The sequence below is a fragment of the Rhea pennata genome, chromosome 5, assembly GCF_028389875.1.
Source record: "Rhea pennata isolate bPtePen1 chromosome 5, bPtePen1.pri, whole genome shotgun sequence".
NCBI lineage: Eukaryota > Metazoa > Chordata > Aves > Rheiformes > Rheidae > Rhea > Rhea pennata.
In genome coordinates this window covers 58,306,078-58,330,934 of record NC_084667.1, presented here as the reverse complement: position 1 = coordinate 58,330,934, position 24,857 = coordinate 58,306,078, and the positions used below count along the sequence as shown (strand labels likewise).

The following is a 24,857-nucleotide window of genomic DNA, read 5'->3' as shown; positions in this document are numbered from 1 at the left end:
AGTAGAGCCTTCCCACACCCTCTGCTTTGTACTGTTTGCCAGCCTAGCTTCTTGGCTGGCATACAAACAGATATTCAATATATGGTTCAAGTCTGCCTTCTATTACATGTGTGTAAAGTTGCTGTGTTATTAGAAGTCTAAAAGTGTAAGCTCTCATTAAGGATGGAAAGAAAAAATTCTTGAGCTTTGCAAAAATTAAGCAAAAATACTTGTAATTATTAGATGAATTAGGGAAGATTTATGGTGATAAGGAAGTATACTCAGAATAAATTATACTTTCTTTTTTTTCTTTCTTTTTTTTTTCTTTTTTTAAGAAGTTCTGTTGAATTTGAAGACAAGGAGCAAAATTTTAAGTTACACAGGCTGAAATCCACCCCTTCTGTTTTTTCCCTGGGTGTTAAAATTCTTCCCTTTCAAATGCATAGCACTAAACCACTGCATTATAAAGAATTATAATCAACATTTTACCTGTATAGGTGGCTCAATCATTATCCACGCAGGAAGCATCAAACTTGGGTTAAGAGGTTGAGTTCCTACACGGAAATAAATGCCACCACTGGTGTCACAGGCCCAAACATGCTGATTTCCACATGCCAAGCTGATCAATTTTACAGCACCTAATGACAAAGAGACTATCAGCAGTTTGCTTTTTTTCTTCCAAGTTAACTAATAATGACACATAAAAGTTTTTAATAGTTAATATGATTTGTGAGAGAAAAAGAACACTGGATACACAAATAAAACCAAGAGCTTGTGTATGTGAGGTATTTTTCTTTCTAATCTAAAAATAAATATTTTAGTCATAAGATCCTGTCATTTATAAAGCACACTAAAAATTATGCTATTAAAATAACCGAGTTCAAGCAGGGGAAAAATTCTGTGACAAATGTTATCAGTGCCTAGACAAAACTTCACATGGCCTAATGTGAACTTTTCTCTATAGCTGGTCACGCTTATAGGAATTTAATGGTGTTGATCTATAAATACATTCAGCAATGAACACTCCTCATGCGACCAACGCTTTAAAAATATGAGAGCATATGTATTAACATTTCAATATTAACATACCATTGCTACATCTGTAAATAAAAGAGCCGATTTTCAAAGGAATTTATATTCCAAAACTCTCCGTATTTTTTATTATGCCTATTGCAAAACTGCAGCAGCATTTTAACCCTAAGTTAGCACAGCAAAAATAGAGATTCCAAATAAGCATATTTTAGAAATTGTTTTATTCTTTTGCATACCCAATCACAGCTATCAATTTTGTTATTAATAAGTTTACAAAGACGGTAAAAAGCATACCTGATATTTTAAACTAAAATGAACTTCTAGTTAACTGCTATCTTGAACTCTTACTCCTTCATATTCATTTAAAAATAGTTATGTGATGTAACACATTTAACATTTTATTTTTCCTCCCCTAGTGCTGGGACAACACAATGCCAAGCAATGAAAAACATGTTATACAAAAAGAGAGACCAACCAGTAAAGATACACTGCAGAAAGAATGCTCTGGTCAGACGCCAAGCTAAGGACTTTAAAAATAGGTTTAGCTGGTTACTGAACATGCCAGTGCTGCTTGGGATATCCCATTCTCGGTAACAGTTTTCTCTTCAGTGATGTGAAATCTAGCAACAAATCTTTGTAAAGCGCATCATACAGGGCACTCCTTAAAGGGGAGATGCAATTTAATTCCAAAGAGCACAAGTTTAAGGCTTTTATTTCTGCAGAAGGCAATATTCCCTGTCATTAAGGCCTTGGATGTCATAATGCTCGGTAAGACTTGGACAGAATCAGGGGCAAAACAGGGCCACTTTCAGTTATTTTTAACAGTAAACATCTCATTAAGTACAGTTATTTAACTTTGATTCCAAGGAATTTGAATCAACTTATCTCACCTCTAAATTCCCTTTTATTTAGCTGCTCCTTAAACAACAAAATTATATACAAAAATTTCTACTTCTTGGTATAAGAATGTCTAGAATACAACTTTCTATTGTAGGTAGAGGTTTCACATTTAGCTAAAGTCAAAGTTTTATTTAAAATCTTATTATTCCTTGTAACAAAGTATGACTAGTAGTAACGGCCTTGTCAGATGATGTCTCAGCTGTTGAAACCTTTTGATCCAAGTAAGCATCAGAGCACTCAAACATGGAATCACATATCACCTACTCGGCATAGCAGATATTATTTACGTCTACAGTACAATTTGATATTCAAAATGCAGCCCTTATGTAAATGTTTTGGGCTCCCACTTACTGTTTTTACCTCAGGAGAAGGTCATGCATTCATCCACTGATTAGAAAAAATAGTGCGATTCAGAGACACCGTTTACTGTTGAAACCTAAGGGTCATTCTACTGTGTTTAGAAACCTTGATGCAGATAGTGGAACGCTAATCAAAATAATTTACTAGATACTACTGCCAGTACATAGCGTAAAGGCAAGAGGAAGATACCACCAACGTATTATGATTACTTCAACATTAATGCTGGCAACTCATTCACTTGCATAATAGAGTCCTGAATTTCTTTTTACAGCAACTTGTTCATTTCTTTTAACCAGACAACTGACAGCTTTAATGTTCAGGAGTAAAGTTAAACGTACACTTGACCAGCAACAACAGTTCTCCAACTTCTTCAGCTACATCAAAGCAAATAAAGGGTCTAATATTGCAATTGTGAATATGTACTATCTTGTCAGTAGTGATCTACTAAATGCATTTAATTGAGGAAAATAGGCTAAAAATGTTCATACTTTATTATCAATCTGCAATGACAGGTAAAGTGGGGCATTTGAAGTGTTTCCTGAGCCCAGGTGTCTGCAGTACCACCAGAGGGAGCAACAGCTAACAAAAACAGCTGAATGCAAGGCTTGAACCCTTGAATTGCCAAAGTTTACAAGCCAAAGTATTAAAATCAACTAGCACCAATTACACTGATTTCCTTTATAAATATTTGAGATTTTCAGATAAAAATACATAATAGCAAGAAATTATTTATTAATTCAGTTTCATGGTTACCACCTAAACTGCTGGAAATCAATGGTATCTTGAGAATAGTTTCAAGCCCTATTAAATCAGATGAGAAGGAGAATATGGACAAGCCTATCTTACAGGTCAGTGAAGGTCAGAGACACCAAGGATAGCTTAAACTACAGCAGGTTATTGATTCTGAACCAACACATTAGGTCTGGAAAACCTGGTATATTTTCATAACAACTTCACAATAACCCTATATATAACTATATAACTTCATAACTAATAACTTCAAAATAACCCTATGCATAACTTGTAAACAAATTATTTTTAAAGACATTATAAAGCTTTACATACAGTATTGCAAATTGTATAATACTAATGTAAGATTTAAAGTTTGCCAGCTATACCTGCCTCTGCTTAATCCTAAAGAAAAAAAATTGCTTGTTTGTTTTGAGATAAATCATGAACACTACCAGTAAAATGGAAAAACTGTGAAACAGTTTCTTTTTTTTTAATCATACAAGAATGTTGCATATTCCCATTTTATTCACTTCTTCTTAAAACATGAATGCAGCTTATCATGGAGACAAAGTCTAAGTAATAAGCCTAACTACAATATTACTTGCTAGACTGGCAAATAGCCAGATTATCCCTATCTCTGATGAAAACAGCCAAACCATGAGGCTATTTTAATGGTCAAAACACTTTCAACAACCTTGGACTTGAATGCCTACCCAAATAAAAAGACAAGTTGATCAGCAGCACATTCTTAACATTATGCTGAATTGTTGGATCCATATCAATCTGAATGTAAGAGTGTCATCAGCTGCATCACCTACGGATGATACAGTTCTTGGAGCATAATTTTTCCTTGAGAGGCTCACACACAAAATTCAGGGCCTTGTGTATGAAACAGCCTAGGGTCACATAATGACAGTTACACAGCTTGTAGAACAAGAGTTAGTATAGTTAAAGCTAATGGTATAATCTGCATAGCACTGTTTCAGGTTGAACTGTCTCAGACTGACTAACTGTAAGAAGGACCTCTGCCTATAATCACATGAACAGTGGACATGTCTCCTGTAAATGACTAAATGAAACAGCCTGAAAGCAATAGCTGTTCCTGATATTTTTCAACACTCTACAGTGATGCCCATTATTGTAAGGTACTATTTAATCCAGTAATATTCCAGATCCAAAGCTGCTGCTGAAGGAAATATTGATCATCTGTTAAGAGATATTTAGCTCAATAAAAATGTCATACCTAGTTGAGAGAGATCCAGTTTTGTCCAGTGCATCCCTGTTGGACAGCTGGGTGAAAGCGTTCTGATAAATATCTGCCCAAGACTATCCAAGCCCCAAATGGCATCCTGGCAGGCGGAATAGTGTACCATTTCAGCCTCTGCTGGCAGCTGCACTGTAGAAGGACGAAACTGAGGATTCTGATCACTGACACAAAACAGATCCTTGCTGCTTTGGCACAGCCACAGAAAGCTTCCTATGGAAAGGACATTTCTGTTATTACAATCATTCTTAATTTACTCTGAGAAAGCCTACATATTCTGCTTCCTCTGAAAAAGTGATCAGCACATTTAAGGACAAAATTAAATCTTCTTGAAAATCTTAAGAATACATCCAAGTCCAAATAAGCATCCTAAGGCCTTGTTTAGGCACCTAAGTATTCCCTCTTCAAATGGAGAAAGTGGTAAGTGATTTTCTTTGAAGAAATTAACATCAAGGGAAAAAGATATATGTCATAGTCTACTGCTTATCCCCTCCCTTTCCAGTCTTCTTTGTCCTTCTTTATCCTGAAATTGCCTTTGAAAGACTACATTCCTTTTCAGCTCTTAATCACACATTTTTGCCAATAAAGCCAGTATACTTGGTTATAATAGTTTGAAATTGCACTAAATAATGGAACAGCAGAATTCCCCAATGTGATCACAATTTTGCCAATAAATTGTGCTAATCTGCTCCAATAATTGCACTGACAGGAAAAGTGCATTTGATAGAGGCATTCCAGCAAAGCATGCTCCAAAATTTCACGTTATGAGTTCTGGTAATTCACATTGGGGCAATTTAAGAAGTTACTGCTCCTAAAGCACTGCCCACTTCTCTGTGGGAGATCACTCCACACCAAAGGTGGCAAGGCAAATGATATGCCTGCTCTCCTGTTATACCAGCTCATAATCGAGCTTATTAACTACATCCACTGCTGCTTTCAAGTTGCATCATCCTGTTAGACTACAGACAGCAGCAGCTAAAGCTTCAGATCAATCATCCCCTTCGGTTTAACACTAGCAAACAAGAAGTTTACCAGACACTCAGCTCAATTCTCCCACTAGCACTACTCACTTTTCTAAGGAAAAAAAACCCCACTAACTCATAACCGCATTGTTCCATGTCTCTGCTGAGACTAAAGATGATGCAAGTCCTTGTCTTAGAAAATAACTCACTGTTAGAACCACAAAAGTTTACATCTTTTTAAAACTATGTTAAAATGCAAACAACAGGCTACTTCCGTTCACAAGAGGCTGAACTTGGAGCAAATCCCAGTCAAGCCATTACAAAAGTTTTTCCATTGATTTGAGAATGCACAAATAAAACGTTAAAATCTACTTTTCATTCTCTTCGAAAAAATAAATATAACCAAGAGACAGACAAAGAAAGAAGATGGGTACAGGAGGAAAAAAACCCACAGACTCAGCAGCCAGGAAGTGCAAGATCCATATCCAGGACCATTACAATAGCATTGCAGTAAAAAAAAAAAAAAAAAAAAAAAAAAAGAAAAATATTTTTCCACTTCTGCAACATAACTTTAATGTTCCCCTGACAAAAGACTACAGTAAGGTTCAGTTTATTAGAGGCCAAAGTGAAAGACATTCAAATGTCCCTCTCAGGTCATCCGATCTTATTTTACATCACATTGCAACAATCCTGTGATAATAGAAACAATTTAAAGGGCTATGAGAAGTTATCTTTTGAGAACTTCAGTGATTCCACAAAACCACAGGTCTCTACCCTTTCTTTTAGGAACTGTTTTTTTCAGCTTTTAGCAGTTTGGATGCAACAGCAGGAGGAACAAATTGGAAAATCCATATAGAATTTGGCACTGGTGGACAGAACTGCTACAAAATCAGGGATGTTAAATAGTAAATGAATGGTGAAAAGGTAACTAGATACACATGTCTAGATTTCTCCTCATTTAATCATCTCCTGGTGACTAGCAAATCATTCTGTATTTTATGGGAAGTGTCTTGCTCCTCACACTGGTACAATTTATCAACCACAGGATCTCTGGAACATTCAAATTTTACCCTCTCTCTCAGACTCTGATGGAGGACTTAGTCTTTTTCATTCCTTGGTATATACACTTTCTATATATGCTTTTATGTTAACTGCCTGGCATCTCTCCATTTGGGGGGATATATTACCTCTAAATATCCCTTTGAAAAGGCTAGTCAGTAAGGCCAATCAAAAAAAGCAAAACATCTTTCTCCTATAGCTATTTCTTGGTGTTCTACCAATTTTTTTAAACCTCTATCAGATGTGTTGTGACCTTACTTCATATACTTACGATCCCTATTTACAACAAAGGCACCAAAAACCTGACAGCATATCACTAAATTACTTGCACCACCAGTTCCCCTCTTAAGTAAGACATTACATGCCTGCACTGATTCACTAACCTTCTTTAGATGAAGCTGTGGAAGCCAACACAAAAATCCATTTTGTGGCAGAAGCAGTACCACGAGGCACAATATTATTCCAGTAAGTGCCTGGAAAAAAAAGAACAGAGCAACATAAGCATGAAACTTAATTTTCTATTAGAACACTTTATTATTTAGAATATTCTTCCATTTTTAAGGAACAAAAAAATTGTCATCTGCATCTATGAAAATCTTTCAGTAGCTGTTTGGGGGGAAGAAAATTATCTTACAACTGTTACCCTTAGACAATAAACTTTTCTTTCAAAATACTTTCCTTTAAAAGGGAAGGTATTCAGACCAAATGCTAAAAAACAAAAAACAAACAAACAAAAAAAAACACTAAATTTAATTTTTAAACATGAAATTGTTTGGTTGAGGTTGTTGTGACTACAAGTCACCATGAATAAGTTTTGCAGTGACAGAGATGCAGTCCTGTACTTTTCTTAACCTAAAAATTAGATGTAGAAGTACACCAACCTATTAAGTTTCCTTTTGCCACATGAAATTCATTTTTGCCTGAAGAGATCCAGACTCCACTGCCATTAACTCCAAGGAGACTGGGTTGACACTGAAGCTGCTGTGACCAAAATGCCATTCGAAGTTTGTCAGCCACCTTCTCTACAGGTGCCTGAGCTGCTGTTGCCACTGTATGAGTTGCCTGGATAATTGTCTGGAACAGGCTGCACTGATCAAACACTACATAATCGGTGATGCTTACCTAAGGAAAGAAAGAAAAAAAAAAAAAAAAAAAAAAAAGAGAGAGAGAGAGAGAGAGAGAAGGAAAAAGTGAATAATTAGATTATACTTCTGGTGAACTGTGGAATCATCCATGAAATTATTTTTTATTTGTTTGTGTGTGTGTGCGTGTGTGCCTGTCTAAGTGTAGGAAAGAAAAGATAAAAATTGTATATTTTGAACAAGTAAGAGCCTTGATAATAAACCAGAACCAAATAACACTAAACATCAGGTTTCTATATTATACATTCTATATTATACATTCGGGTTTTCCAGGTACTGAGGGAGCTGGTGGATGTTGTTGCCAAGCCGCTCCCCATCATCTTGAAAGGTCCTGGAGAACTGGAGAGGTGCCCAAGGACTGGCAGAAAGCCAACATCACTCCAGTCTTCAAGAAGGGCAAGAAGGAGGACCCAGGCAACTATAGGCCCGTCAGCCTCACCTCCATCCCTCGAAAGGTGATGGAACAGCTCATTCTAGATGTCATCTCCAGACATATGGAGGATAAGGTGATCAGGAGTAGCCAGCATGGATTCACCAAGGGGAAATCCTGCTTAACCAATCTGATAGCCTTCTATGATGGCATGACTGGCTGGGTAGATGAGGGCAGAGCAGCGGACATTGTGTACCTTGACTTCAGCAAGGCTTTCGACATTGTCTCCCATAACATCCTCCCAGATAAGCTCAGGAAGGGTGGGTTAGACGAGTGGACAATGAGGTGGATTGAGAACTGGCTGAAAGGCAGAGCTCAGAGGGTCGTCATCAGTGGCGTGGAGTCTAGTTGGAGGCCTGTAGCTAGTGGCATCCCCCAGGGCTCAGTACTAGGTCCTCCTGTTCAAGTTATTCATCAATGACCTGGATGAAGGGACAGAGTGCCTCCTCAGCAAGTTTGCTGATGATACCAAGCTAGCAGGAGTGGCTGATACAACAGAGGGCTGTGCTGCCATTCAGAGAGACCTGGACAGGCTGGAGAGTTGGGCAGAGAGGAACCTCATGAGGTTCAACAAGGGCAAGTACAGAGTCCTGCATCTAGGGAAAAATAACCCTAGGCACCAGTACAAGCTGCGGGCTGACCTGCTGGACAGCAGCTCTGCAGAGAAAGACCTGGGAGTGCTGGTGGATGACAAGTTGACCATGAGCCAGCAATGTGCCCTTGAGGCCAAGAAGGCCAATGGTACTGTGGGCTACATTGGGAAGAGTGTTGCCAGCAGATTGAGGGAGGTGATCTTGCCCCTCTCCTCAGCCCTGGGGAGGCCTCATCTCGAGTACTGTGTCCAGTTCTGGGCTCCCCAGTGCAAGAGAGACATGGAGCTACTGGAGAGAGTCCAGCGGAGGGCTACAAAGATGATCAGAGGGCTCAAGCATCCACCCTATGAGGAACAGCTGCAAGAGCTGGGCCTCTTCAGCCTGGGGAACACAAGACTGAGGGGGGATCTTATCAATGTGTGTAAGTTCCTTAAGGGAGGGTGTCAAGGGGATGGGGCCAAACTCTTTTCAGTTGTCCCGTGTGACAGGACAAGAGGCAATGGGCACAAACTGAAGCACAGGAAGTTCCACCTGAGCATGAGGGGGAATTTCTTCACTGTGAGAGTAACGGAGTACTGGAATAGGTTGCCCAGAGAGGTTGTGGAGTCTCCTTCTCTGGAGATACTCAAGGCCTGCCTGGATGCAGCCCTGTCTAACATGCTCTAGGTGACCCTGCTGAGCAGGGAGGTTGGACTAGATGAGCTCCAGCAGTTCCTTCCAACCTTACCGATTCTATGACTCTATGATCTCCCAACAACTCACTTTTAATTCTGCATTTTAAGAAAACCTTTTGTTCAACAAAAATGTTGAACCTTGCAAACAAAGGGGTGAATTTTCAGTTTTCTAAAAGGAAGAGATGAATTTGCATTATGTAGCAATTTAAATTTAAATCATATAACAAAAAATCTGTATGCAATGCAGACCAAGAGGCACTTTTTTTTTTTTTTTTTTTTTTTTTTTTTTAAGAATCTCACGTGCACTTTAATTCATAAGACAAATGGTGGCCTATCTAAACAATAGTCCAAGTTTTATCATTGACAGCTAGATTTCTGGGGATGCTCTGGGATACCCCCACAAAGGAATACAGTGCTTAAGTACACAAAGGGCAGTTTGCCTATAACCTCAAAGTCAAGCTACTCATCATGCCCATCTCGAGGAAAAGATTGTATATGCATGTAAATTGAAAATGTTCACTTAGGCAGAAGTGTAGACGAATAAGTTTTATGAATAATTATTTTTCTAAAACTTTTATCCCAACACCTATTACAGGGGAATAAAAAAAGCTGGAGAAGAGAGTCAAGGATTCTAAATCAGTACCAGAGACTACCTGCAGTAACTCAGTTGCTTTTAGGCACAAGATCTGTGACTGAAGCAAGAAGCCCTACACAGTTTGAAGAAGTTTCAACTCAATGGGGAAAAACAAGGTAATAGAAGCATTTCTGCAGAGTTGTTTATTATCTTTTCCATTCAGCTAAGGAAAAGATTTGTACTGGAAGATATGAGGAGAAGACACTGCATAGAGCAGCCAGGTTTGTATGCTCAGCTTAAATAGCACCTCCTATTGCTGCTGCTAAGATACTAAGCTAAATGTAGCATTGATATGACCTGGTAGATCATCTCTTTTGCTCTTGTAAACTGCTCTGATGCTACTCTGGATGTTTTCCACTGCCCCCTTCCAGCAGGCATGAAAAGGGACTTCAGTCATAGCCATTCTATGTATTTAACACATTGAATAAAGAAGTCTATAAAATATCAAACATTTGAGTTTTATGCTTAGAAACTTATGGGAAAACAATCTAAATAATAAGCCTTAGGTAAAAGACTAAACTGAAATCAAAATAAAGAAATGCCTACTTGCCACCAATGATTATCATCTCCTTGTGGTTTCTTTGAAACTATACCAGTTCTGAACCACAGATTTCCATGGATATCCAAAGCCCATAATGTCTGCTGATCTCCAAGGGTTATGCACACTGGTTCCAAAGCCTGCATTTCACTAGAAATGCAAACAAGTAAAAAATTAAAAATGTTACTCCATATTTATGTCTATGGCATTTTAAAATATGTTGTCACAATGTCAACAGCTGTTGGAAATGTTTTACAATCTCAGTGTGAACAAACTCAAACAAAAATTTGATTTCAAGTTGTAAGTTATGGCAATTAATGAAATTTGATTATTTGACAAGTAATAAAGAGGCCTTCAAAGATCACTTGTGATTTGAAACTCAGAAATAAAACAAATAAAAATTGATCTGTTCAGTAAAAAAAGAAATAATCATGTTCTGCAAGTTTCTGATACAGCAGCTTTACAAATATATCTCCTCCAACTCCCTTGCCCTATTCTGAGAACAGTACTAGCAGTTCAAGCACCATAAATAGCAAACTGGATCCAACTACCCAGCAAAGATAAAAGTTGACCTTGATTATAAGTTTCCTGTATAACTAAACCATTTTTAAGCTCAAAAAGTCAACAGGATCAGATCATTACACCAAACGGTTCTAAACAAAAAGATAGTCAACAGTCTTTTAATTTGAATACAAAGCCCAAGATTATTAGGTATACCTAAGGTGTAAGTCAAGCAAATATTTTTGTTAAACAAATTGATTAAACTACACGCAAATTCCAGATTTAAGCAAGATATCAAACACTTTCTTAGACTTTGAAAGCCAAATACAAGGTGGGGAGGTAACACAGGTTAAAGATATTCCCATTAGGATGTTCAGCAGAAAATAATACTATACAACTGCACGAAGCAGAATTTCTTCCTACATTCAATTCTGGCTGATATTGAAGACAACAGTATCCTAGACACTCAAAACCAGCAGTAAACACTTGGTGCTTAGAGCTTTATCAAAAACTAACTACTCTGAGCATAAGATCAGCTACAAAGCTAAATACCAACTACCCAGAATATCTTTATATATGATAGGGATATATGAAAATATAATCCAACTGTGTATGGATGACCATGAAAAAAAATGAGACTTAGTCTCGGAAAAAATACACTTGAAAATCTGGGGAGCCCACCGAAGAAGCCATTACAGCACAGACTAAAGAAATACTATTTAATAAAAATAAAATAACATATTGAATATGTTATACAGGTCTTTTCAGCATTGTTCTCACTTGCCCAAATTTGCCTCAGCTGCATTACACTTCTGTTCAGGGCATCCTTTTTCATTACATTGTCAGTCACTCATCAGAGAGAAATCCAGAATTACTCTGGAAACGTCTGAACAAAGACTACACAATACGGGTAGTATGTTTTCAAAAACCAAGGAGTTCCAGAACTGAAAACAACTGTTCGTGTCATCCTGGTTTTGACACTGTCCTGTTACAGTGTCATTACCTGACAATATCACTCATCCATTGTTCTCCTTCAGGACAAAAGCTGCGTACTCCCTCCCGGTATAGCAAGGCCCGTTGCTCACTCAGTGCCCAGACGACATTATTTCTGGATGTAACCTGTGACAGTGGATAAGGGCAGTCAACTTTTACAGCTCTGGCACAAGGGCGATCCACACTCAGGCCTAAAAATCAAAAAAGAAGGATTGCTTTACAAACTTTGACTTTTTTCAGCTAAACTAGAAGAAAAGAGACAAGCCAGCAAACAAAAGAATATTAGCATAGGTGCTTGGGGGAAGGGGGATACATCCCCAACATGCTAACACTTTTCATTTGATCACTATTGCCTTGATTCCCCATTCCTTCCATAGACTATTGTTTCATCTAATAAGGTTGAATTTAATTTTTGATATTTTTATTAATAATTCAATTTGAGAAATACAACACTGTATATCCTTCAACATCTCGCAGAACCCACAAGTCTTATCCTGTCATTTCTGTTCTTTTCCTCCCTCTAGTGTTAGGATTAGGAATCTTCTTTTATAAAACATACATTAGACTTAACAGGAGGGATAAGGAAAAAAGCAGGTAATGCAAGAACTTTCACCCAAGATATGCCAGGAAGAGAAACAATTTATCTGTACAGAGGCAGCTAGGCAATTATAAAAGAATGTGCCACAGCAAGCAATACTGAAGAAAGGAGAGAAGTTCTGATTTCGTTTATAGGCAGTCAATACACATCTATACATGTAATCTAGAGGAACACAAGTCTTATTCACAACTGCACTGAAGCTTGATTTACATGGCTATACATGAACAACTCAAGAAAGATTTTTCTTAATCTTCTCATGCTTCTAAAGCAAGTACAATCAGACTCATCGGTATGATACTATAGAAAGATAACAAGAAGAAAAACGCTCAGTTCCACTCTAACATACACACTTGTTAGAGAAGTTAGAATGGTGGAGGGAATTAAAGGATCCTGAAGAAACAACTATCACTACAGTTGCATCACATTAACAAGACAGGTATACTGAGAACTTATTTTTGGCATCCAAGACAAGTTTAGAAGCCTTAGAATAGCAGAACACAAGCTGATGTAATCAAATCAGCCTCCAATAGGGAAGAAAATTATTGATTCAAACCTCCATAGAGCCCTATATGATTGGCATCAAGTTCACTTTTTATCACTTTTATCCATACTTTGTAACTGGCAGGCCAGCTGATTGTTATTTAACTCCCCAACTTAATTAAAATAAGATAATTTAAAAGAAGATTATCTTTGAATTAATGCTGTGTATTTAAACAGTTTTCTTAAGTATTTCTTATAATGAAGAATTTGCACATAATTTTAAGTAAAACTGTATTATAATGTACCAATTAAATGTACAAGAGAGATTAGGAGAATATCAACGTTAAATACAAGGTAAGACAAAATATTGATAGACACTCACAATTTTGCCCCACTTAGTGCCTTGATTTTTCCTGCCTCCATGCAGTCTTCCTCTTACTTCTCCAGTAATTCTTCAGAATACTACTTGAAATGCTTCCTTACCAGTTCAGCTCTCTGGGCAAGGCTCCCCTGCCTCTCTCCTGAACACTCTTCTCCCTTAAATCTGTAACTTGGAGCTTGAATTGAACTTCTCTCTTAGGGAGGGTGTCAAGGGGACGGGGCCAAACTCTTTTCAGTTGTCCCGTGTGACAGGACAAGAGGCAATGGGCACAAAATGGGCACAGGAAGTTCCACCTGAACATGAGGGGGAATTTCTTCACCGTGAGAGCGACAGAGCATCGGAACAGGTTGCCCAGAGAGGTTGTGGAGTCTCCTTCTCTGGAGATACTCAAGGCCTGCCTGGATGCAACCCTAACATGCTCCAGGTGACCCTGCTGAGCAGGGGGGCTGGACTAGATGATCTCCAGAGGTCCCTTCCAACCTTACTGATTCTATGATTCTTGTTCCTTGCATCTAGCCTGAATACTCTCTGCATAACTCTCAGGTGCATTCTCTTTTATTAGCTGAAACAGTCGAAGCTAAAGCCATCACTTCAAAGTTGCCATTGCACTATTGCTTTCTCTGATCCTTGCCTCATTCACATCTAGGGACAATGCTGCTGTAAAGACTGCCAATCTCTAAGCCTGCCCCATTCCTCCACTAGCTTTGCTTTCTCTACTGCATCAAACACACATCACCTGTCTATACCTCCAAAGCTTTTAAAGGTCTTCTGTCTTGCACTACCTTCCTTTCATTATCACAGGACAACTCTTACCTCTGAAAGACTTACTCAATACAACTTTTCAAAATGAATAGCTTCTGCTTTCTCCTATGCTGCCCCTCATACTTAGAGCTCTGAACAAACTACACTATCCTATCGTTCAAATTTCTTCTTTTAAGTTTGCTAAAGTTCTTAAAGCAAGAAAACAAGACCCAGCTAAGACTCAGTTGTTTCACTGTGGCATACCATCATCGAGGTGAGGATACTATTTCACCATTTTCTGCAATCCTTTTGCATTTATCTCTATTCATCTCATTTTCTTCCCATATCAAAAATTCTTTATTATGTACTTCACTTAGCACAACTGCTAAAGGCCACGAGCTAGGTTCCCCTAGTTCCTAATTAAAGTCTTGTAACTGTTTCCAATCATTTTCAAGATGAATGTTTCTTTTTTAGTTTTTGATAAGAGTTTTTAAAAATTGTAATCCTTCAACAGACTTGCACTCTAAAGATCTTAGTCTGTAAAAACTGAAAGAGGCTGCAATTAATTCAAATACCTGTTTGCAGATACAGATCTCCATTTGTTCTGATAATCCAGGCAGTGTCATCACTTAAAGCTACAAATACAGCCTGAGGTAAAGCCTCATACCAGTGGCGTTTTCCTTTTATAGTTACTTTTCCACAAGCATATGCCTTGTTAGTTTTCTGTTCAATCTTCCAGAGAAGAGCTCCTGTGTGAGGAGTTAAGAGAAAACACAGTATCACCTAGCAATCACTGTAACAGAGATAGCTGACCTAACCAAAACTAATGTAAGGGAAAAGAGCCAAACTAGTAGACTTAAATAAAAATGTAAGTTTAAAAACATAAATGTTTGCCTGCTTATATATATATATGTGTGTGTGTGTGTGTGTATACATATATATATATGTATTTATGTATGTATGTATGTATTTTCTTAATGGCAAAAACAGTGGCCAGCTTTTCTAGGAACTCCTGAAATGCATTTACCATCTGAGGATATTTAATTTTAAATACTCATTAGTTATACATACCGAAAAGAAACAAGACTCCCAGGGACCAAGGAGCCAGCTATTAAAGAGACCTAAGTTCATGGCCTGCCTTTGTTACAGTTTGGTATGTCCTTAACACATCCATGTATTCACAAAGTCTGTAGTGAATGCTTTCACTACCATTTTAGTTACAGGATTTAAAAAGGGCACATGAGATATTTGTAATGCTTTCACGTTCTACAAACAGTAGTAGAATTGGTAAGCTAAACAATAAATTTTATGGACCGGTCACGAGTGAAAAACACCTGACCAGATGTAACGTTCCACACAGCAGCACTAATTACTAATACTTGCTTGCTACTCAGCCCATTACGAGCAGACAGATCAGAAATGCAACCACACAAATCCTTCTCGAGAACTTTTTCCCTCATTCCAAGTAGTAAAGATAGCTCAGAAAATCAAATGAAACTCCAAACTTAACTGATGACATGTATCCATGTTGGTTTGTACCAATATAGTGGTACAACATTGGTACAATATTTTGCAATATATTGGCAACTTAGCTGCCTTTGAACAATTCCACAAAGTAGCATTATTTGATTCCATTTTGATCTTTTTGGTTAACATACTCTTGTGTTAATACATCTGCAGGAAGCTGGATGCTAGAAATCTATATGAGGTCATGGAGAAATCTGTTAACTTCACATAACTGAAGGTACTAAATGCAGAGACATTTAGTATCATATGCACCAATAACTGCTGTCTAATTATTGTATTAGTACTTTTACTTTACTAATTATATGAGTACTAAGGGCAAATGTCATATGTGCTACTCCAATCCTTTTATTCTCTTGCAGGCATCTACTTTTGACTACTATTAAAGACAGGATACTGAGCTGGATGAATCTGATCTGATCTAATACAGCTACTCTTACATTTTTGTCCCCAACAAGGCTCAGCTGCAGATCAAAAGTAACACCTTTCTTCTTAAAATAGATAGCAAATCTTCTACTTTACAGAGAAAAGTGAAGACTGAAAGGTGCCTTAAGAGATGACAGGAGAAGAAAAGTATTGGCAAGATAGGAGGCTAAATTACAAAAAATGTCTGAGAAACTTGTATTTTCACACCAGTCCTGGAGCAATTGCGAAGGCCAGAAGTGATTCAAGCTCATATCCAAAACCTGTTCATTTTTAGTTCAACATAACCTTCATTCTCAACCATCCAGAACAAAATCACAAGCAAATGTGCCAGTAATTAAAACTTCCAGTTTTCTTGCACTTAAAAAACCCACAATTCTACACTTAAAACAAAAAGAATTTTCAACTGGGGAATCATAAATAGTTTTGTAGTAAAAACAACCAACAAGATTCTGAACAGATAAAGACCTCTTGATTTTCTCCTACCACTGAACTGCTACTTCTGTAGTTCACCTTAATCACTCAACTGTATGTTGAAAATTTATCAAGATGTGATAATAACTTGTTAAAAGATAATCACTTAAACTAGAACATGGCATGCCAATGTATGGAAGATGCACAACATCCAAGATGACTTATTTTATATATTACACGAAATAAGTCCCTAAAAAACAAGAACCAAGCTTTACAAACGCTACATTAAAATAGCCAATAAATCACATGTACAAAAATTACAGTTGCAGTACACTGATTATGTAACAGTGCTTATTAATCTCAGAAAGAGAAGTTTATCCAATTAAATAACAGCTATTATTAAAAAAAAAAAAGGCAAAGAAAATGCACAAGTCTATAAAAGTTCTATATTTACATGAGGTTAAAGGGAAATAATGCCAGCAAACCTGAGGGGGAAACTGCCACCTGCTGGACACCATCTTCAAACTTCTGCCACCGCAGTCCGGCGCCAGGAAGAGCACTGCAGTACAGGCTGCCTCTGTAGTCCAGGCACCAAATGTACTTTTCTGAGACAACGAGGCTCAGTATGCCATAACCAGGGCCAGAGTATCCCATCCAGCTCTCTGCAAACTAAAAACTGCAGAGTCAGAACAGTGTCAGGCATCTTCAAACTGCACAAGAAAATGCCAACATATAAGCTATAGCAACTAAAATATTTTCATTTAAAAAGCTAAACATAAAAATCTTATGTACTTTAATCAATGAATGAACGAATGCTGTGCGTAAAACAAAGCTCCAACTATCAGCATTCTCTAAGACAGTGTACTGCAAACTCCAAGACTGCTAGAACAAAAGTTTTGGCAAAAAGAAAACTCTGCACCGTCACCTACCTCCAAAAAGTGGAGGATCTTCTCTTTTTAATTAAAGAGCATATATTTAAAATAAACAGCAGCTGCAAAAAAGGATGTCCAGTATCTCCTTAACCCAGGAAGCTACTTATTGTCTACCAAACAATTAGAAAAGGGAACAAGATAGCTGATTTGAAAAATACTAGCACATAGAGACTACTGGCAAAGAAACAGCTGAATGTCCAACTCTGATTCTCCTTGTATGGTACAGAAACCATGTATTATAGAAATTTTGTTTACAAATTGCTATTCTGAATTTTGATAGCTTGCATTAGCTGGACCCAAGCACTGCATATATAACCTATAGTGTAAGCATCTATGTATGCTTTTCTAAACATTATGGAGTGTAAGAACACAATTTCATAACCTAAAAGCCTTCTATACTTTGGGCTACACTTATCTCTGAGTATGACACCATCTACTCAAATCTTAACTTTTTATTTACAAATACTCCAATACTAGGCTGATACAGATTTAAAAAAACAAAACATAACAAAACCTGTATTTCCTCCTAAAAAAACAAAAAATCTCTGCCGAAATTTCCAGTAATTTCAGCAATTCTGTAGTCCATGTGAGAATTACAATTTCTGGCAATGTTTCCTCCAAAAAAAATAAAAATGAAGAAAAGTGGGGTAACAGGAGGAACTCTAACATTTTAAATAGCACTCACTGCTGCCTGGGACCACAAAGAAAGACTAATTCTTAACAAGTGAAATTATCCTTCTCTAGAAGCTAGCCATGCAGGATGATTAGCATTCATTCCTACTGTAGTCAGTGGAAGTTGGCAGCAATATCTTGCAGGATTTGGGCTACTGGAGACTCAAACAAGGAGCAACCATTGAGCATGGCTTTGTTTCACTTTTTCCTCTTTAATGGAAGGGTTTATAACAGCATTTTTACTGAGCTGTGAAAAGTAACAACACTTACTCTGAATGGGCATGACAGTCACTACAGCTTCTTCATACTGAAGACACACAACAATTTTGAAGTCTGATACATGACATTTCACAGTCAAAATAGCAATATGTGCTGTAACTTATGTTTTACTTGTTCAATCAAGTAAGAAGAAAATTGCCTTCCTAAAGAACTAAAGAATAGTATTTACACAAATGTTTCTTTTGATATACTGAGATTATAAATATTTTAAGTAAATTAAAATCATATACCTGATCAGATTTTAACAGCACCATTTCATCTACACTTATTCTGGCCATATCCTGGACAGCAAGCCCAGCACCAGCTTCAGGTACGCTAGTCTCTGAGGATGAATATGGTAATCCATGTCCATAAATATCCTCTTCATCACTTGAAGCAGATTTCTCAGTCTTACTTTCATGAGTGTTTGTTACCCATTCAGCAGTGCTAGTACTAGATTTCACTTTGATTGCATTTTCAAAATCCCACCCAGAAATGGCATTATTCTCTGAATAAACCTCCTCACAGGCATCAAACTGGAGAACAGAGGGATCTGAGAGAGAATTGTTTGTTAGAAAGTGTTGCTGTTGGTCTTCCCTACCAATTTCATCACTTTCCTTTGGTGTCAGTGATGTCTGAACATTAAGTATACTGTCGCACTCCAAAAGCATTTGGTCTGTAAGGTCTGGCTCTTCAAAACATTTTTCAGCATCCTGCAGCTTTATTTTATCTAAAGTTTCATTTATCTCACATAATGCAGCAGAAACCTGTTGTTCTTCTTGGCTTACTCTTCCAGGACAGCATTCACCATTTGCAGAAAGCACAGTAGGATTATATTCAGTATCAACATTGCTTGCCAAGTCTTCTGTGAGGATTAAAGGAGAGACAGATGTCAAAGCATCTGTAATAGTCGATGTACCCATGCCACTGTCGCTATTTGGAAGTTTCTGTAAATCAACTATAACTCCATTTTCTTCATGAATTAGTACAGTAGTAGGCTCAGGAGACTGTAAGACACTGAAAGTTTCTGAACTGTTATCTTCCTGCAAAATCGTATGTGACTCCACACTGAACATGCTTTCCTGATCTGGAGATCCGGTACTCAAATGATCAATGCTGCCACTCATTAGGCTGGAAGTCATGGAAAATGAATCTGCATTCAGTGAATGCGGACTGTCACCAGAAAGCTGACGCTCAAAACTTGGTGTACCTTCCAGAGAGGTATGGTTTTTCTTGGTCCCACTTTCTATCCTCACAAAAAAGGAAAGAAATAGTAAATGATACATACAAAGGCCAACAAGTCTTCATTGCAAAGCATTTTAAAGTTATAAGACTAATACAGTAAATTAGAAAGATTAAGTACATATATTAATAAACTAAAAAGCCTAGTTAAGGACTACATTGTCAAGTATTTTATACAAGAGATAGATAACAAACAATTCCAACATACAATGAATTCTACTTACAATTTTATGTAACTATTGCATAAATATTTGTTTACATAAATCAAAACAAAATTAGAGGAATAAAACAAACACATCTAACAAGAAAAAAGTAAATCACTTTCAAAACAAGCTTTCATCTTAACCATAAATGACTCACCAAAATTACTCAAAATATGTCAAAGTTTTAGATTTCACATGATAATACAATATAAAGCTTTTCAAATACACACACTCTCTTCTGTGAAACATATCAGAAGTGACACATGCTAATACTTAGCAGCAGCACAAGTTCTGTTAGACTTACCTTGTTTCTTCTTTTTTTTCTTTTTCACTTTAATTGGCTTTACAATGAGTTCTTGATCAAAATCTTCAGAGCTGATGATGCTGAACCGCTGTGAAGAAGGCTGACTCTCTCTCTGAGTTTCTGAAAGTTGGTCTGCACATATCATAAAACTAGAGCCACTGTCCACAGAATTTACTGAACTGCTCCTGCTTCTTGATTCACTTGCTACAGAGCAGCCCCTTTTTCTCGTTTCATTGTTTAAGTCTCCCACTCTATCAAAGCTTTTCTCCGATAGCACTGGAGTTTCCAGATCATCTTTCACTAAAGAATAAGAGTCATTTTTATCAGCAATAACTGAAGGGGAAGTAACCATTTTTTTATCTGTTTCCATTGAAGGGCCAGATGATACAGATGCAACTACTGATAATGGGGTCAGCAATTTAGGATTCGTATCTTTTAAAGGACTCAGCAATTTTGAATTCACATCTGAAACTGACCAAAAGAAAAATAAAAGTATAAATACTAGGGTGTGAAGTGAGTAGAAACATAATTATTGGAGAATGTTGAAAGAAAAGAATTTTTATCCAATGGAAAAATCTGAACTTGCAACATTGAACATATATATTATATTGTAATTTCATGTAAGTGGAACTATATGAAGTCATCTTAGCATAATCAAACTCCCAAAGCCTGTATCAAACCTCTATTAGTAATATCATAAATTTATGTTTACGTATGAAGAATTGTGCAAGTCTTTAGCTTGGAAGACTCAACTGTATCAGACACTGAAGTATTCTTTATCTTCAACTTCTTCATCCAAACATTCTGTATCTTGCCAAAACAAGCAAAATTTACCAGGTAAGCCACTGTGGTAATTAACAGGAAAATGTATTTCAAAAAGACACCTTTCAACCTATACTCACAAGTTAAGATTAGAATAATAAACATCCCTTAGAAGCCTGTGAGTGATGAACTGCTTAAACAACTAAACTTATCCCTAATCTTTTCAATACAAAAGTCTAAAGCTTCTTTTTATCTGCCAATTTCCCCAGAAACATAGGTGCTGACCAGTGGCAACTAACCAACCTATTCAGGCATCTCCAAACTAGGCAGCTGAGACTGTGAACAAAGAGAGAACCATGACCATAAACACTTCAGTACCATGGATTTAGAATAAAGGCTAGACTGCACAGATCAGAGATGCCAGATAAGGATAATGCTGAACCGCTCACAAAAAGAGGGAACTATAATTCATTTCTTAATGGCACCAATCTTGCTGCAGCCAGAACAGGGGCTCAGATAAACAGATAAACCAGAGCAGTAAAAATAATCTTTAGAAACAGTTAAGTAAGTCAACAGAAGCTTGTAGTTTTTTGCTAGAAACTGGAAGGCTTTCTTTTGTTAAACAGACAGGGGCCACGTTCCATGAGGCACATACTGAAGTTTGCTAATCTATACAAACCTATTGACGACAGTCCTTCAGGCCTGCTTGAAATTCTTATTACGTCTCTATCTCCCTTTAGGAGAAAAATCTCGTTGTTGGTACAGGACACAGACACAATATCACCATATCCTTCCAAGCCACCAATCAAAGCCTATAAAAGAGTCAACAGAGAAAGAATTAATTGGCATGAGATTAATACGCTGCTTGGGCAAGATGAGGCTCTTGTTAACAAGCTGATTAATTCTAGTGAACACATGTATAACTACAGAATAAGGGTTTTATCTTATCAGAAAGAAAGAAAACTGAAAAAAAACAGGAAAGCACCTTTTAATCTTGACCTAGCTCAATTTTTATACTAATTCTCAACCTGTATAACACCAGGGATCTATTCATGTTCTCTGTCCAAATTAGTAGCAACCAATTGCTTAATTCTAACAATAAACAATTTAGTGAGGGGAAAGAACTGCTGTACAAATGTTCAATATAATTTAGACCAAAAAAAGTCTTCACTTTCATATACATTTTTAAATGAGAAGAAAAGTTAACAGTTTTGTCTATATCAAACAAAATGGAATACTTGTGTTATGGCACAAACATTAGAAACAGGATAAGGAAAAGAAGAAATATTTCCAGATATGTTTTAAAGGTCTAAAATGTCTTTTGGCACACATTACTAGATTTTAGGTTCATATACGCTTTGCTATAAATCCAGAATTTATTATGAAGTACAGGAAACACCTGGATTGAAAGCACGCTCTCTCTCCCTCCCTCTCTCTCTCCATATATGTATTTAATATTTTTTATATAAAACTTGTCTATATTAATGTAACCACAACTTGAAAAGGGAGAGATTAAAGTTTTCTTTATTTAGTTTAAGCATAAATTTGAATCATGTAAGTGTAATGGACAAGCCAAAGAGTCTCACAGGTTAGTAATAGCAGCTAAGAAAAAACATGCACCCACAAGCTTCATCTACCTGGTTCACAGTGTCTAATAAGTAGATGCTATATTCATTCCAGGTCAGCACCCATCCTTCTTGGAAAAAGCATGAAACAAGCCCAAGGTGTTTCTCTGGGGACCTACAACTTCCTCTGTCAGGTGGCTCCAAACGAGGATACAGTTCAAAAGGTTTTACTCCTCCAGCAAATATATCTTTGAGTATGAATGTGGCCTGAACAGTTCCATGAACATCTGACTTCCAGAGACGGAGCCCAGGTCTGGCAGCAAACAATGTCAGGTCACTCTGTTTACAAAGGCCAGGTATAAAACATGCTCCAAATTTGCCAGTGCTAGAATGTTAAAAAAAATATATATAGTAATAATAAATTTTAAAAATCCCACTCTTTAAAAAGCTATATACAAATCTACAAACTTAGAAACAATTTTTAAAACTAATAACACAAATTTACAACTTCAAGTTGGCAAAAAGAAGTTTTGCTCTCAAACTAAAGCATTAAGTCTGTCTGAAGTACAAATTTGGTTACAATAAGACAAGAACGGTGCTTCCAAATAAAATCTTTCCCTCAGCTTTAGATGTCAGACATTATATCTGCTAGACAAGTTAACCGACTCTTTCTAATATGCCTCACAGCCTTGGCAGTATTCTTTGTCCATCCCAGAAATATTCTATTATGCTGTTACCTTTCTCCTAGAAGTGAGGACAAACAAACAACACATTACCAAATAATCCTAAGAAATTGACAACCTCTGTCTGCAGGGAGCAAGGAAGAAGTCTCAAGTGTTAAAATCCTCATCCCTTTTACATAGACCATCATATAAAAAAAGAAAAAAGTCATACATAAGTAGAGTAGTCCTTGGCATTCCTCTTAGTATTCATATACCTGAAAGATGTACATTATAAACCTTCTGCCAAGAACCACCTTTCTCTACTTCCAGATATATTCAGTCACACCTTTGTTATAAGATTGAGTGCCCTTTTTCTTCACATCCAAGAGTGATTACACAGTAAAAGATACCAAAGGTCAAATAAGTGTCTAGCCTTCAAGTCAAATTTAAGTGCTTGCTATACATTTTCTCTTTTAATTCATTTCCATAGAGAAGAAAAATTAAGATGTTGACTTGCTTTTTGCATTAGATAATGGATCATCCATTAGATGCAGCTGCTTGGAACACCTGCTCGTATCAAGCTACAGTAAAACATGAGGGACTGCAGTGGAAGTTTAGGAATCGTTTCAGTTTAAATAAGGGGAAAGTACCTTAAGCATTTTTCATAAGTCTCCTGAAAATGAATGTAACACATTTGCATCCATAAACTTTCTAAGTAGGTAGAATCATCACTTCAATGTCTGAGTGCAAATAGCCACTGCAACTACAGTTTTATTAGCAGACTGCTGTGTTGTATTAATTGTACTGCTTAGATCATTCTTTCTGTAATCCACACTGAAAAGCTAGAATTAATAGATGTGCCTGCACCAAGATTTTGTGAGAGTTACTTTTTTCTGGGCTGTGTTCCAACTTGCTTGACAGATTTCTCTTCTGTGTAAAAAAGTACAGTTCGTTGTAAAGTAGAGACAAGCAGCACTTTCTGGTTGTAATCCAACTGGACAATTGAGGATGGTTCTTCCAATACAAGGCTGGAGTTGCAAATACCCTTTTAAAGACATTGGAAATTAACAAGAGTTAGTCTTTTTAAAATTAAAGTATATGGTAATAACTAACACCTCAGAGAAATTAATATGGCCAAGAACGGGCAGAGGGGGGAGGAAGTTTTTGAACTACTGTTCCATGAAGTTAATTCAATTAATTTGTAATTTCTTTATGCAGACCTCATGGAAACTGGACTGTGCATACTGGCAGCGCAACACTATGAAATTCAACTTCTCTAGGAATATCAACTAGGCTATTTGACTTGAACTCAATAGGAACCATAGAATGCTTATTTTCTTACATAAATAATTCTTACATTTGGTAGCATTAAACCCTTCTATGTCAAACCAGATGAGAAGTAAAACATAGGTAAATTGAGGACAGTTGTTGTTTAAACTTTTCTCCCATGTATAAATTCAAGTTAGCACTTATTTTATAAGTGTTCCAGGTCAGAATTAATTAACAGATCTTTAGAAAAAAAATACTTTTTAGTAACACATTAGAGTCAGCCAGTAGAACCTAATTATATTCTCATTTTACATTCTAAACTGAGATGCTGAACAGTTCTTAAAAAAAGCACTTCATCAACACAGTGAAGCAACCACCTTGCATCATTCAAGTATACCCTTTCCAAATAAACAAGATAAAGTACTACGTGAAATCTAAAGTTATGGACAGATACTTCAGACAGAAAAATGATAAAATGGGGAGGACAGCTGTTGTGAAGGATTCCCAATAGTCATTTTGCAGTATGTAGCTATGCATGTGTGTACGTGTGTGTGTGTGTGTGCATATATACACATACATGCACACACACACACGCACACACAAATCAATAGACCAGTCCAGCTAAATACATGA

At 36.9% G+C, this 24,857-nt stretch overlaps 1 protein-coding gene across 6 annotated transcripts in view; it reads right to left on the bottom strand.

Moving 5' to 3' along the window:
- Positions 1 to 24,857, bottom strand: part of TECPR2 (tectonin beta-propeller repeat containing 2) — a 44,231-nt gene that overhangs the window by 13,201 nt on the left and 6,173 nt on the right. For 4 of the 6 annotated variants that reach the window (XR_009958514.1, XR_009958513.1, XM_062576752.1 and 1 more), the window contains exons 5-17: positions 23,843 to 24,000; positions 22,366 to 22,678; positions 21,408 to 21,540; positions 19,967 to 20,437; positions 18,469 to 19,463; positions 16,841 to 17,024; positions 14,570 to 14,743; positions 11,804 to 11,984; positions 10,308 to 10,449; positions 7,170 to 7,410; positions 6,672 to 6,761; positions 4,247 to 4,480; positions 469 to 617 (exon numbers count right to left, since the gene is read on the bottom strand). Coding sequence is in view for 4 of the 6 variants with exons in the window: in XM_062576752.1 (XP_062432736.1) it covers positions 469 to 617; positions 4,247 to 4,480; positions 6,672 to 6,761; positions 7,170 to 7,410; positions 10,308 to 10,449; positions 11,804 to 11,984; positions 14,570 to 14,743; positions 16,841 to 17,024; positions 18,469 to 19,463; positions 19,967 to 20,437; positions 21,408 to 21,540; positions 22,366 to 22,678; positions 23,843 to 24,000 (3,465 nt within the window). In the remaining 2 variants the exon portion in view is untranslated. The remainder of the gene's footprint in view (positions 1 to 468; positions 618 to 4,246; positions 4,481 to 6,671; positions 6,762 to 7,169; positions 7,411 to 10,307; positions 10,450 to 11,803; positions 11,985 to 14,569; positions 14,744 to 16,840; positions 17,025 to 18,468; positions 19,464 to 19,966; positions 20,438 to 21,407; positions 21,541 to 22,365; positions 22,679 to 23,842; positions 24,001 to 24,857) is intronic. The other 2 variants (XM_062576750.1, XM_062576751.1) reach the window with 2 other exon arrangements.